Here is a 15,964-nt window from a genome sequence, read left to right as displayed (position 1 = left end):
TATTTCAGCTGACCGCCTACAGTTGGGGGTGGGGCTACTGACTAAGTTCTATTTGGTGTGTTTAGTCAGTAGATATGATCTGTCGTTAGGGTGATTTTCCATAAAGCTTATTGAAAGTATTGGGTGAAGGAGAAGCTGTAGTGGCCTCAGTGTTGGAACATGATTCATAGAAAGCAAAACACCATCGCATGCCTAAGGTGGAAGCTAAGCAGTAAAACTGGGTAATTGCAGCACAAGCTGGAACAAATATCCAAACACATCCTGGCTCACATCTCTCCGGTGTTTGTCCTTAACCCTGTGATTTATTTCCAGTATGAATCTCCAGTGGGTGTAGTTTTCATAGCTTTGACTCTGATAATTGTGGATTTATGTTAATCCAGTATGAATCAGCAGTGTGTAGCCGTTGCAGTCTGATGGTAATAATTGTGAAATTATTGTAATCCGGTATGAATCTGCATTATAATCTATGTAGTATTTGTGAACTGATGGTAGAAATTGTGAAGTGATTCTAACCCAGTATGAATTTTTACAGATTTATTATTCTAATTTTTTAAAATCCATTATGAATCTTCAGTTTTACATTGTTACTGTCTGATGGTAATAATAATGGAGTGATTTTTACTCCACAGTATGTGTAGCTTTTACCTGATAATTGTGGAGTGATGTTTATACTAACCCAGTATGAATCAGCAGTGTGTAGTCCTGACAGTCTGATGGTAATAATTGTGAAATATTTGTAATCCAGTATGAATTTGCATTATGTGTAATATTTGTGAACTGATGGTCATAAGTTTGAAGTAGTTCTAACCCATAATAAACCCATTATAATATATTTTTTAATCGATTATGAATCGTTTTTACATTGTTACTGTCTGACTATAATAATGGAGTGATATTTACTCCAGTATGAATCTGCAGTATGTAGAAATGATACTCTGACGTTAATTGTGGAATTATTGTAAACCAGTATGAATCCACAGTATGTGTAGCTTTTAGCTAATGGTGAAAATTGTGAAATGATGAATTCAAACTAATCCAGTATGAATCTGCCGTGTGTAGTCTTTATAGTCGGATGGTAATAAAAGTGCAGATTCATACTGGATTACAATCAGTTCACAATGTGTGGTATTTGTGAACAGATGGTAGTAATTGTGAAGTGGTTCTAATCCAGTATGAATTTTTACAGATTTATTATATTAATTCTTAAAAATCCATTATGAATCTTCAGTTTTACATTGTTACTGTCTGATGGTAATATTCGTGGAGTGATATTTACTCCAGTATGAATCTGCAGTGTGGAAAAATGATACCTTAATTGTGGAATAATTGTAAACCAGTATGAATCCACAGTATGTGGAATGGTGAAATTGTGGAATGATGAATTCAAACTAATCCAGTATGAATCTGCCGTACTTGTAGAATAATTGTAATCCAGTATGAGTCTGCAGTAGGTAGTCTTTATAGTCTGATGGTAATAATAGTGCAGATTCATACTGGATTAAAATCACTTCTCAATGTGTGGTATTTGTAAACTGATGGTAGTAATTTTGAAGTGGTTCTAATCCAGTATGATTTTTTACAGATTTATAATGGTACTTGTAGGATGAATAAATTTTTGGTTTTATTAATCCATTATTAATCTACAGTTTTGTTGTTAAGTTGTTACTATGTTGTAGGAACAGTGAAGTTCTACTCCAGTATGAAATTGCAGGGTAATTAAAATGTGCATTAATTGTAAACCAGTATGAATCCACAGTATGTGTAGCTGATGGTGACAACTGTGGAGTGTGAGTTCATACTAACCCAGTATGAATCTGCCATAATTGCAGATTCATACTGGATTACAATTATTCTACAGTGTGTGTAGTATAAACGAGGTGCTCTTAGTAATCATGATATGATTATAATCCAGTATGAATCTGCAGTGTGTAGTCTTTACAGTCTGATGGTAATAACTATGCAGTGGTTTTTAATCCAGTATGAATCTGCAGGGTAAAGAAACGAACCCGGCTCCAGCACTGCATTAGTGTCATGTTCTGACTTTGTTTCCGTTCCAGAGCCGGGCCGGTGGCCAGACGTTAGCCGCGGCTGTGTGGTTCGTCAGAGGCCGGTGGGCTCGAGTCTGGAGAGCCTGTGGGACGTCCTGCCAGAGACTGGTGCTGCAGGGGCCATCAGCGGCCTGCTGCGGGACCTCAGCCTGAGTGAAACTCCGAATGCCACCACTGCGCCGCCCAGCAAACGGCAGTGCCGGTCGCTCTCCTGCTCAGACGAGCCGGCCAGCTGCCGGTCTCCATGGCGACCACAGGGTTCGCGGGTGTGGACGACTGTGGAAAAGCGCCGCTGCCACAGCGGGGGCAGCGTCCAGCGCGGATCCGCCCTGTCTTCGTCCGCGTTCGCTCAGACCGGCTTCTCTGGCATGCAGCGTAGCTCCAGCTTCAGCCTCCCCACCCGCTCCAACCTGCTGGAGCTTCCGGCCTTTGGAAACTTCCAGCGGCAGCCTTTCGCTCCTTTCTCCGCCGCAGTCTCCAAAACCCCTCTCTACCTCTCTCATGAACAGATATGCCTGGCTGAGCCCAGCGGAGGGCCCTCGGAGGCCAGTTCTCCGGACTCCACCCCGGAGCTGGACCGCCGGGCCGGTCAGGGTGGGCTGTCCCGCAGCCGCTCTCAGCCTTGTGTCCTCAACGACAAGAAAATCGGAGTGAAACGCCGCAGACCTGCCGACACACACAAACACAGGCCCTCCCTGGACCTGGCCAAGATGACCCAGGTAAGAGATAGGATTGCAACTTATAATTATTTGTGTAATCATTCCACCTAGTGTGGTATAGCGCCCCCTACAGTAGTCAACACAGCCTGTGATGTGTTGAGAAGTAACAGTACTATACTATAGGTCATGTTATGTTGGGCTGTTATAGGGTTTGGGGTTATAGGATACAATACATTTGGCTACGAAACTCATACTCTGTGTCCAAATGTTTATGGACACCCCTTCTAATGATCTGCTTTGCTTGTCAGCTTGTCTAGTCCCTGTATAAAAGCATTGAGGAGCTGTGGAGCAGTGGAAGAACTGTGTTCTCTGGAATGATGGTGGTGGAGCTCCATCCAGTACTTTTAGGATGAGTTGGGGAGTTGGTGGGGATGATGAGGTGGGGTGGTGATCATCATCCAATGTCCTGACCTCACTTACGCTTGTGTTGCTGAATGCAATCAAATTCTCACAGCAATGCTCCTCCAAAATCTAGTAGAAACTCTAGACAGTAGAAAGGTCAAGTTAGCAGGGTCAACTCTTTTAATACCCCTGATTTCAGAAAAAAGAATGAATGAGTGAATGAGCAGTTGTCCCAATACTTTTGTCCATATAGTGCAGGCTGTATTTAACATTCGAGAGGACAGTCAGAGGAACACAGCCTTGCTAATTTGAAGGAAGTAGGCGGGGCCTCAATGTACTGTTAAAAAAAAAAAGGAAAAATTATTGTACTCAGAATGGGAGGGGATTTGGATGGTGGGTTTTGGGTGTATGACCAAATATCAGGCTACATATCGTTTATCAGGAAAATGTATTTAAATACTGTGATATAGTATTTACCAGATCACCCAGCACTAGTGTAAACATATTGGCTTGGTTTATCTCAGGGTGAGAGAGCCACCCTGTATTATTTTATCTATGGGGAAATGAACAGCCACTGTAGACCATAGGCTGGTCTGCATGCAAAATGGAGACATTTTCAGGGTTCTGTTCCTCTAAAGGTTTTCTTCTTTCATGGCAGAGCGAAACCATACCACCACCACACTTCCTGTAGTGTACTGCAGTCTGTCAGAATGACTGTCTGCATCACGTGAGATCTCTCTTTGTGTCTTTAAGTCAATATCACACCTAACACACATAAGCGTTAGTGAGGTCAGGATGTTTGATGATGATCATCACCCCACCTCATCATCCCCAACTCATCCCAAAAGTACTGGATGGAGCTCCTCCACCATCATTCCAGAGAACACCGTTCCTCCACTGCTCCACAGCTCCTCAATGCTGGGGGGCTTTATACCCCTCTAGTCCACGCCTGGCATTATTAGGCAGCATGGAGCCAATCGGGCCATGATGTTGATCTGCTCCAGAGAGTCCTATTCTATTGGCAGTACTTCTTCTCTACAGGGACTAGACAAGCTGTCTGTGTGTGTCTGTGCAACGTAAAGTTCCTGAATGCATTTGTCAGAAGGGGTGTCCACAAACTTTTGGACATAGTGTATCTCATGACTGTAGAAGGGTGTGGGCTGCTTTGGAAGAGCAGTAAAAGGAGTGAGTCACACCGGGAGAGGTGGGGAACAACACTGTGGTTTGACACCATTTCCTTTTGTCAGATCTGAATTCTCAGCTTTCAGAAGTTTACAGTCATTACTGTCCTCCAAGTACTCAATTACAGAATTACACACCTAATTAATTACATTCCTATTGGACCTGTGTTCTGCCTCCGCAGGTTCTATTCAGCATTTCTGGCCTGTTTCTTTTTTGGTTGAATGTAAAAATAAATAAAATAAACAAACAAACAAATGAATAAATCAATAAAAAGACTGCAGTGTGAAGAGTCAAATCCAGGTCCTGATGATAAAATCTCTCCTCTTCTACTTCCAAACACTGACGTGCTCCAGGCCTCCAGCTGGACATGCACAGCTCAATAGAATAGCACTGCTGATATAACGGGACGCTCTGCAGCAGCCACGCCTGGTCTAAAGCCCCCAGGCCCAGTGCCCTCCAGTAGAGCGAGGGGTACACAGCCCTGCAGCACTGGGAGCACTGGGCTGTGGAGCACTGGAGCTGACGTCTCTAGAGTGCTGGAGCTCCAGACAATACCTCTGGAAAAAATGTCTGAGTGGAGTTACTGCAGCAAAGGGAACACAAGCCCCACTGTTACATTTTAAAAGAAAAAAAAGGAACAGGTGTCCACAAACTTAGACATATAGTGTAGCAGTGTTGCGTCTTCAGATCCCACTGTTCTGATTGGAGAAAAAGTGAATTATAGGGTTTTTTTTATTTTTAAAACATGATGGTGTGTTTTTGTACTATTACAAGTACAAATTAGTTATATTAATTAAGGTCTGAGTTTTCCTAAAATGATTGTGATGTGTATCAAATTGCCAGGTTCTTGCCAATACTCATCCCTAATATCTACCAGTGGCTGTTTATATCTGCCCAGTATAGTTTATTTTACTCTGATCTTGGATACAGGGTGTATTATTAATATCACAACATGTTCGATAATCTGGTGATATATGTTTATTATATGATATTATTTTTATTTATTTATTTCTTTTCCTATATATGTGCAGCTCTTTACAGAGTGAGCTCTTTGCACATAATTGAACTAATCACTGGAGATGACACTGACCTATCCCTGCTACCATATTCAGGAACAGGAGGTTACTGAGGGCAGCCAGTAGCATAACTTCTGATGGGTGCCATAATCCTCTTACACACACTTGGGTCTTACAGACCAGTTATATGATGTTACAGAGTCAGCCTCGCCATGTAAGGTATAAACTGCAGAGAGAACCATAGTGGATCTTTCACCTCGCCACTGTCGCTTTGACTCATCACCACCTGCAGCCTGTAGAGGCTGATCTGCTGTTCTGGCCACGCTGGAAGGGGCAACCCAGGATGAGTGTTTCTGGGTTGTTGAGCGGAAGCTGAGAAAAATCATTTAACCAACAGACGTCTGCTGATGCCAGACTGCCGGCCTCTGCTGAACGCTTTGCCTAATGCACACTGTGTCCAAATGTTTGTGGACACCCCTTCTAATGAATGCACACATGTATGTGTATGTGTGTGGTCACTGCACAGATGGTTTAAAGGCCAGATTCTATTTGTTCAGCACAAATGGTGAATGTGGGTGTCTTTGTCTTTGAGCGGCCGAGCAGTGGAACTGCAGTCAAATCCTCACAGCAATCCACCTCTAAAGTCTAGTAGAAAGTCTTCTTCTGTGGACAGTAGAGGCAGTTACTCCAACAGAAGCAGGAAGCAGAACTCTTTTTAATAACCTTGATTTCAGAAGAAGCCATGAATGAGCAGGTGTCCCAATACTTTTGTCAATATAGTGTTTGTTATTAAACAGAACTTAATTTAAAAAGCCTCCAAATCACAATCTTGAGACCGAGAGAGAGAGAGAGAGAGAGACCGAGAGAGAGAGAGAGAGAGACCGAGAGAGAGAGAGAGAGAGAGAGAGAGAGAGAGAGAGAGAGAGAGAGAGAGAGAGGGAGAGAGACACAAAGAGACAGAGCTAGTTTCCATGTGCTGATTAAAGTGGTAACTTTAAGTTTTTAATGTTGCTGAGATCGTTACACCCTCACTACTGGGGATTTTGTTGGTGGAAACTGATCCCAGATCAGATTCCAGATGATTTTCTCCATGAATACAGTCCCTGGTGTAGAGGTAGGGGAAGCAGATGGCCTGTCTGGACAATGCTGTTTGTCAGTAGGTTGACCCTGTCTGGAAATATACACTTCTAGATGTTTCCGTTCCAATGGATCGAGGTATTTTTGAACCATAACACACATCACAGACGTATCGTATATATTTACATCTGCGGCTCTTCTCGGCTCTCCTCGGCTCTTCTCGGCTCTCCTCGGCTCTCCTCGGCTCTCCTCAGGTCGTTTGGTAATGAGTGTCTACAGATGTGGTTGCTGTTGGTCGTAGATGTTCTGCTGTGGGTTCCCATCAAGTTTAGAAAGTAACCTGCCAGCCTTAACAGCACTTCACACAGTGATCAGAGCAATCAGCTGCCTCCTACAGTCTGTTAGAGCCACTTCAGCCAGCAGCTGCATGGACGTTTAACAAAGCCAGACTTTGATTAAATCAGTTTTAAGGCAGTCAGGAATTTTAAGGCAGATTGATAAAGGCACGCTGTGAGGTCCAGACTCTAAAGGCAGTTTGATGTGAGGGTCCAGACTCTAAAGGCAGTTTGGTGTGAGGGTCCAGACTCTAAAGGCAGTTTGATGTGAGGGTCCAGACTCTAAAGGCAGTTTGGTGTGAGGGTCCAGACTCTAAAGGCAGTTTGGTGTGAGGGTCCAGGCTTTTAAGGCAGTTTGATGTGAGGGTCCAGGCTTTTAAGGTAGTTTGATGTGAGGGTCCAGACTCTAAAGGCAGTTTGGTGTGAGGGTCCAGACTCTAAAGGCAGTTTGATGTGAGGGTCCAGGCTTTTAAGGCAGTTTGATGTGAGGGTCCAGACTCTAAAGGCAGTTTGATGTGAGGGTCCAGACTCTAAAGGCAGTTTGGTGTGAGGGTCCAGACTCTAAAGGCAGTTTGGTGTGAGGGTCCAGACTCTAAAGGCAGTTTGATGTGAGGGTCCAGACTCTAAAGGCAGTTTGGTGTGAGGGTCCAGACTCTAAAGGCAGTTTGATGTGAGGGTCCAGACTCTAAAGGCAGTTTGGTGTGAGGGTCCAGACTCTAAAGGCAGTTTGATGTGAGGGTCCAGACTCTAAAGGCAGTTTGATGTGAGGGTCCAGACTCTAAAGGCAGTTTGGTGTGAGGGTCCAGACTCTAAAGGCAGTTTGATGTGAGGGTCCAGACTCTAAAGGCAGTTTGGTGTGAGGGTCCAGACTCTAAAGGCAGTTTGGTGTGAGGGTCCAGACTCTAAAGGCAGTTTGGTGTGAGGGTCCAGACTCTAAAGGCAGTTTGGTGTGAGGGTCCAGATACTAAAGGCAGTTTGGTGTGAGGGTCCAGACTCTAAAGGCAGTTTGATGTGAGGGTCCAGACTCTAAAGGCAGTTTGATGTGAGGGTCCAGACTCTAAAGGCAGTTTGGTGTGAGGGTCCAGACTCTAAAGGCAGTTTGGTGTGAGGGTCCAGATACTAAAGGCAGTTTGGTGTGAGGGTCCAGGCTTTTAAGGCAGTTTTAAGTCCCTAACAGTCAGAATGTCCTAAAACTTTTGACTGGGGAGTGTAAGCCTGGTTACACAGCTGGAGATCCTCTCATTATGTGGTGTTGTCTGGGTGGAGCCAGACCTGACGCCGGGTGGAACCTCACTGCAGTTCTGCACTGGGGTGCTGCAGCTAATATTGATAGCTTATATACTGTCCAAAAGTATCCAGCAACACCCTAGCAGCCTAGCAACACCCTAGCAACACCCTAGCAGCCTAGCAACACCCTAGCAGCCTAGCAACACCGTAGCAGCCTAGCAACACCCTAGCAGCCTAGCAACACCCTAGCAGCCTAGCAACACCCTAGCAGCCTAGCAACACCCTAGCAGCCTAGCAACACCCTAGCAGCCTAGCAACAAGCACTTAGAAATCGAACGTGCTGCAGCATCACTCTGCGTTGTTGACTGGTTTAAGGTATAGATCTCGTCAGTTAACTGTTCGGACGCTGTTTACCTGTTTTACTCTATTAATCGTGATTTATTTACATATACTGTACATTCACACACATAATCATAACCTTCACCCTCCTCTAAACCTTACCCTAACCCTAACCCTAACCCTAACTTGAACCTTTTAGGGTTAAGTTTGGGGTTAAGTTTTAGATTAAGGCTATAGTTGGGGCTAATTTAAGGTTTAGGCTAAGGTTAGGATTAATGGGTAATTTAAGATTAAGGTTAGGATTAGGTGTTTGATTAAGGGTTAAGGTTAGGATTGAGGGTTAATTTAAGGTTATGATTAAGGGGTTAAGGTCAGGATTAAGGGTTAAGGTCAGGATTAAGGGCTAAGGTTAGGGTTAAGGGCTAAGGTTAGGATTAAGGGTTAGGATTAAGGGCTAAGGTTAGGGTTAAGGGTTAAGGTTAGGAATAAGGGTTAGGGTTAAGGTTAGGATTAAGGGTTAGGGTAAGATTAAGGGTTAATTTAAGATGTATGTTAGAATTAGGATTAAGGGTTAGGTTTAGATTAAGGGTTAATTTATGGTTTAGGTTAGGATTAGAGTTAGGATTAGGTGTACGGTTATGGATTCCATAGCCAGTCGTTTACTTTATTTAATACAGACTCAGCTGAAGGTCAGCTGAAGGTCAGGTGAGCGTCTTTGAGGAGTCTACAGTGGACCATCTGAGTACAGAGATATGAAATGAGTGAACCCTGTAATGAACAGTTGTAATGTACCATGTTTCCAGATCCTAATCATAATGCGAGTGGTATTACCCTGGTTTACTGCTGTGCTGTGTGTGTATTACTCACCTGATCACACTGTTGACTCAGTGCAGCACCGCTTCAGGCGGTTGAGCAGTTTCAGACGTTTCAGTGTGGATTTAGATTGAGATGATAAGAGAACGGAGAACATGAAGTCTGAGAGGTTTCTGTACAGATATCGTGTCTACCTGTGTGTTTATGATGCTCTCTCTCTCTCTCTCATGTTTTATAATTAGAGTATTATTATTAATAATATAAAAGTATTCATTAAATGCACAGGAGTTATCGAGCTCTTATCTAGAACTCTTACATGTGAATGATCCACAGGTAGCAGAATGTAGAGGGTCTTACCCAGGAACTCTTCCTGGTGTAGAGGGGTGGGCTCTGGTCTGCCATAACGAGGACTCTTGGTGTTGCTTAGTGTTTCTGGTGTAGTCTGGGTGCTCCGTCAGCAGATGTAGCTCCGCTAGCTTCATGGCCTGGCGTGTGGATGGCGTGTGGACAGGGTGAGAGGTTGTGGAGGGGTGGTACTCAGGCTGCTGGGGGCAGTACTGTATGGATTTAAGAGTCTGAAATAGAGTAAAAATAAAGAGTGGTGGGAGGGTTTCCACACATGCTTTAGGCCGCGGCACGGAAAAGCAGCAGGGGAGAGCTGCTGAGCTCCACCTACGCTGTTAAGTAGACGTTCCTTCAGTCTGAGAACCTTCCAGGAACCTTGTTCTTCTAAGACCTTTTCTTGAAGGTTCCTTTCTTTTTACACGTTCATTCTTATATCTCTCAAGGCCACGAACACACCGACCAATCGGAGACAAACCCCAGTTTGCTTTAGACGGGCTGTTGGTGAAAGGTGATCAATAACTGGTGTAAATCTGCAGGTGATTCATGCAGGTGCTGAAGTTCCTACCACACCCATCATACACTCAGAACACAGGATCATAACATATGGGATCGCTATGGTGATCATTCATCACCCCCGTCCTTACGGAGTTCACAGAGTAGACCTACTGACCCTTAATGCAGATCTGCTACTGACACACACACACACACACACACACACACACACACACACACACACACACACACACACACACACACACCGCTGGTCCAGTCAGTCCATTTGAGATAAGAGGCAGTAAACATTACCTGGCTGTTTACTGAGTCACGATCTGAACTGCATCAATAATAGAATCAATTTTAATCCATTACAATAATAATCAATAAAAACAATTAAAATAAAGAAAACAGTAAATAAACAATAATTATTTATGAAACATCGCTGTAATATTTAGAATATCATGATTCCCTGAATCAAATCCTAAAGAATCATGAATTGAATCTTTGTGTGTGTGTGTGTGTGTGTGTGTGTGTGTGTGTGTGTGTGTGTGTGTGTGTGTTTTTGGGGTGGGGGAGGGGGGGGGGCAGATCTCAGCATCTCGTGGAAAAACAAGACTTGATTTACAAACCAAATAATCTGTCTCCGTGGCAACCGGGCCAGACCATGGCTAAAGTAGCGCCTAGCGCCCTGCTACTTACAGAGACAGTGAGAGAGTGTGTGTGTGCATGGTGTGTGCATGGTGTGTGCATGGTGTGTGTGTGTGTGTGTGTGCATGGTGTGTGTGTGTGTGTGCGCATGGTGTGTGTGTGTGTGTGTGCATGGTGTGTGTGTGCATGTGTGTGGGGGGGGGTTTCCCTCTTACGAGTGCTTGGGCACCCTGTTGTAGCGCACTGAGTTACAAAATGACAAAGTAAAGTATATTGTAGGGGGAGGGGCTTATTCTATTAGCATAATGTAAAGGGGGAGGGTCTTATCCTGTCAGAGAAAATGGAGGAGGGGCTTATCCCATCAGAGTATAGTTGGAGCAAGAGGGTCGTACACGAGAGGAGGAGTCTGATTCTCTCAGAGTAAAACTAAGGGGAGGAGCTTATCCTACCAGTGTACAGTGAAGGGGAGGAGCATATCCTGACAGTGTACAGTGAAGGGGAGGAGCATATCCTGACAGTGTACAGTGAAGGGGAGGAGCATATCCTGACAGTGTACTGTGAAGGGGAGGGGCTTATCCTTTCAGAGTAAAGTCTGTTGTGAATGTAACGTCTGTTTTTCCCTGTTTTGTTGTTTTTCCCCACAGAAACAGAATTTCCAGAGCCTCAGCTGTCCTGGCTTTACCGGTGATGACTGCTGCCAATCAAGCCAAACTCCACCCTCAGTCAGGAGCCCTGCCCACCAGAACGACATCCCACCCTCCTCCTCTGCTTGTGACCAGGAGGCAGAACCTCGACACAGTCCCAAAGAGGTCTCTACTGTCATCGATGAGTCGGACGGAGACGTCTCCGGACATGCGGAACGGACGGCCAATGGAAAGGAATGGGAGCCTCCGTGGGCGGGGCTTTGCGGGCTGAGGAGGGACGTGCTGGGCGGAGAGCTCGATATTGAGCAGATTGAGAGAAACTGAGAGACTGGAGGGAAAACCGAAGGTTAAACAGACCGGATTAGAGACACACACACACACACACACACACACACACACACACACACTGCAAGAAATGAGAGATATTCAAATGAAAGTTATTAAATGTGGATATTATATCTAATATTTCTCATTATGACATTAATGTGAGAATATTAATACGATTATTCAAGTTGTTTTTTTTTTGTTTTACATATTTAAGGTGATCCTATTGCACTGGAAGAGGGAGGCAGGTTAATTATACTCAGTTTGACTAACTCAGTTATTTTGCCTTGGTTTTCATGTAGTTACTAAATAATAAGCCTAAGAAACTGGCGTACGTGGACACCAAGAGGAACAATGCCTCAAAGTAATCTGAATAATCTTGTTATATTCCTCCAGTAGGAAATATTAGATATGTTGCCTACATGTAAGATACTTTCACTTGCCAACATCTACACTTCTTGCAGTCTAGCTGATTCCAATGTTCTTTGAAGACGGCGTCTTCTTTCCTGGCATCGTCTCTTCAGTGGCGCTGATCTAACAGCTGATCTGGATTTAGCTTTTTGTTCATCCAGTGATTTTCCTGTTTTGTGCTGTTGGAGCAGAGAGGAGTATCAGGGTTGACGTGTCTTTCAGAGTTTTGGAGCGAGACTCAGGAGAAACGAACGCTTATGCAAGTGGAACTGTGGGACATTAGGACGACTCAGGTTGAAGCTTAAAGCGATGGTTCAGCAAAAGAATCGGATTTACAGTTTCCTCTTACTTCAAATGCAGCTGATCAGCGGAGGCCGGCTCGGGGAGCTTGCTTCTTTTCTTCTGCACTGGAGCTGCGAGGCCGCTGCAGTTCACTGAGAACCCCATCCATCCGTTTACATGATGTTGGTCATTCCTGTGAGAGGCTTCTGACCTACAGACCAATTATCATCAGAATTCAGGGCACACATTTCCAGTAGTTACAGTCTAGTGGAAAACACACAATTTACGGCTGATCAATATGTGTGGGCTATTGGATGAGTATTGGTTTAGTGTGTTTGAGTATGGATGGGTATGGGTGGGGATGAGTTATTATGGGTGGGTATCAGTTATTATGGGTGGGTATCAGTTATTATGGGTGGAGATGAGTTCGTATGGGTGGATATGGATGGTATGTATGAGTATGGATGGTATGTATGAGTATGGATGGTATGGGGGAGTATAGGTGTGTATGAGAGTGGGTAATATGGGGGGAGTATGGGTGGTTAAGGGGTTAATATGGGTGTGTATGAATAGATATTAGTTAAAATGGGTGGGTATGGATGGGTTAATATGGGTGGTTATGGGTTAATATGGGTGGTATGGATGGATATTAGTTAATATGGAAGGATATTAGTTAATGGGGTGGGTATGGACGGTATGGGTGGGAGTGGATGATATTAGATAATATGGGTGGGTAGGGAGGGTATGGGTGGGTATGGATGGATATTATTAGTTAATGCGGGTGGGTATGAATGAATATTAATTAATATGGATGGATATTAGTTAATATGGATGGATATTAGTTAGTGGGGGTGGGTATGGGTGGATATTAGTTAGTGGGAGTGTATGGGCTAATGCGGGTGGGTATGGATGGTATGTGTGAGTATGGATGGGTAAGGATGCTCATCTCAGGTGAAGTCTATTTAACACAGCTCACTTTGAAGTGCAGTATATTTTAAGGAAGAAATGCTGCACCAGTATCGGCCAATACTCCGTTTCAGTACCGGTATTGGAAAAAACAAGCAATTGCTAGTGCCCTCCGTACCCATATCTTTTTTTTTTTTTTTTTTTTTTTTTTGTTCTGAGAATAATTGGTGTAGACTAATCAATGCATCAGTGAAATAATCTGCATATGAACTGATAACAGAATACTCAGAATTCCCACCGGTTCACACCTGAACAGCAAACTGCAGCGGCCTACACCAGACTGTGAGGAGAGGTTCGGTAATCTCTCACAGCCTTTCCCGTGTGCCTGCGGACACTGTAGGACCTGTCCAGTCATGCTGCAGACTGGTGGGTTTCGAGCCCCGTTAGCCTCGCTGCTCCAGGCGCCGAACATGGCCGCGCAGATCGACCGCGAGGACAAAACTGTACATGTGATTCTTTTTGCCGAACGTGAGGGAGGCTCGGCACGTCGGGGGGATCTCTGAGACGGAGTGTAACATGGAGGAGACCTCTGTGGTGGGTGCTCTGGATCACAGCTGCACTCTGATTGGTGGACTGTCTGGTGGAGATGTTGTAGCTCGTTTTTCTTCGTTAGAGGACGTGGAGCGCGAACCGCAGCATAGCGCTCTCAAAGCGCCGCTGTAGCCTGGCTGCCTGTCTGTGCTGTATGAGGAGTGAACGGAGGACCACTTCTTCCTCTCCTAGGCCTGTACACACTCTCGCCGCCGTTCACTCCGAGAGTACACGGCATCTCCGCAACCATAGAACAGAAGATGAGCAACTTTGAGAACTGCGTGCCGTGGCAGTGTGGACTCCTTACTATTGAACTCTCTCACACACACACACACTTTCACACGGCATCTCACACACACACGTACATAGACACACACACACACACACACACACCCTGCACGCACACGCGCTTTTCGAAAGCGTTAAGCTTAAAAGGGCTTCAGGTTTTAACACTGAATGGTCATTTCAGTCGACTGAGTTTCCCCCTCCTCCCTTTTCAAGCTAATAGAGTGTAATTCTCTTTTTACGACGTGTAACTACAAACGGCAAAGCGAAATGTACTTATTTCTATACAAATAAACACTGTTTAAAATGTGTTTTTAAACCGGCTGTGTGTGTGTGTGTGTGTGTGTGTGTGTGTGTGTGTGTGTGTGTGTGTGTGTGTGTGTACCCTCTGAACTCACAGGTATTGCTACAGGTGTTCAAACCAACCAGGCTTTGGACCTAAAGAGCTTCAGTCTGTGATTTTAACAATCGTTCAGAGTAAAAAAGAACATTGAGAAGATGATGATGATGATGATGATAATAGAAAATACAAAATACTTTAAGGTACAAATACTCGAAGTAATCGTGATTGTGATTGCTCCAGCATCTCAGCTCACCATAATTCCCTGTGTCCTCGAACCCCTGGACCTGCAGCCCTTATCTAAGAAACATTAATTACCAAAAGCTAAACTAAACATATAAGGTTTCAGCCTAGATTTAAAGACTGAGACTGTGTCTGAGTCCCCAACATTATCTGGAAGGTTATTCCAGAGCTGGGGGGCTTCATAAGAAAAGGCTCTTCCCCCTGCTGAGGTTTTCTGAATTTTGGGAACGAGTAAGAGGCCAGCACCCTGAGATCTAAGTAGTCTTGATGGTTCGTAATATACTATAAGATCCTGCAGGTACTCAGGAGCGAGGCCATGTAGGGCTTTATATGTTAATAGAAGAATTTTATAATCAGTGCTGAACTGAACTGGGAGCAGTGCAGTGCTGATAGAACTGGACTGATATGGTCAGATGTTCTAAGTTTAGTAAGAACCCTGGCTGCAGTGTTCTGAACCAGCTGAAGTTTATTGAGGTTCCTGCTGGAACGACCTGACAGTAGTGCATTACAGTAATCTAGCCTTGAGGTGATAAAAGCGTGTACTAGCTTTTCTGAGTCCTGTAGTGATAAGGAGTCTTAGTTTGGAGATGTTCCTAAGCTGCATAAAGGCTGTTCTACTAATATTAGCTATATGTTGCTCAAATGATAAATCTGAGTCGAATATGACGCCAAGATTTTTAGCTGCTAGCATGCTGTTAAGAAGAAGGAAGTTTTATATCCTTTACACAGTCCTCCATTTTCTTTACTCTACATTTAGCGTCAGGTTTGGCTGATTTGTACAGTAAAGTTAACGCCATGTCTGCCTTTAACTGAGCCCAGTGGTAACATGTATAATGTAAATAATAGCGGTCCTAAAATAGAGCCTTGCGGGACTCCATAAATATCCAGTGGTAAGCTGTTCAACAGTCTTTGGCTGAGATTGAAAAGGCCTGATCTCCTTTCAGCTTAAGCTTGTTTACAGTATCGTAGGAGCCAATATAAAGATGCTAAAATAAGAGGATGATCTTTATAAAACTGATCAGATCGTCTTCACAGCAAGGAAGCACGTCAATAAAGATTAATTAGAAGTACAGCAACTCAAATTGGTCCATATTACCATGATATTCACATCAAATCACAAAATAAACAAAGTCAGTGGTCAGTGAGAGCGTCTACCTGTAATTAACTCTATATAACATTAGAATTAACCCAAATAAACATAAAGTCAGTGGTCAGTGAGAGCGTCTACCTGTAATTAACTCTATATAACATTAGAATTAACCCAAATAAACATAAAGTCAGTGGTCAGTGAGAGTGTCTACCTGTAATTACCTCTATATAACAGAATAAACCCAAATAAACATAAAGTCAGT

The 15,964-nt window shown here is 44.0% G+C and overlaps 1 protein-coding gene across 1 annotated transcript in view; it reads left to right on the top strand.

Annotated features, from left to right (window-relative positions):
- fam53b (family with sequence similarity 53 member B) overlaps positions 1 to 12,621 on the top strand; it is a 43,879-nt gene extending 31,258 nt beyond the window's left edge. Inside the window, exons 4-5 of the mRNA XM_072667832.1 lie at positions 2,058 to 2,767; positions 11,231 to 12,621. Of these exons, the coding sequence (XP_072523933.1) occupies positions 2,058 to 2,767; positions 11,231 to 11,554 (1,034 nt within the window). The 3' untranslated portion in view covers positions 11,555 to 12,621. The remainder of the gene's footprint in view (positions 1 to 2,057; positions 2,768 to 11,230) is intronic.
- The last annotated feature ends 3,343 nt before the right edge of the window (positions 12,622 to 15,964 follow it).

The sequence above is a fragment of the Salminus brasiliensis genome, chromosome 22 (assembly GCF_030463535.1).
Source record: "Salminus brasiliensis chromosome 22, fSalBra1.hap2, whole genome shotgun sequence".
NCBI lineage: Eukaryota > Metazoa > Chordata > Actinopteri > Characiformes > Bryconidae > Salminus > Salminus brasiliensis.
This window is presented reverse-complemented; position numbering and strand designations above follow the sequence as displayed.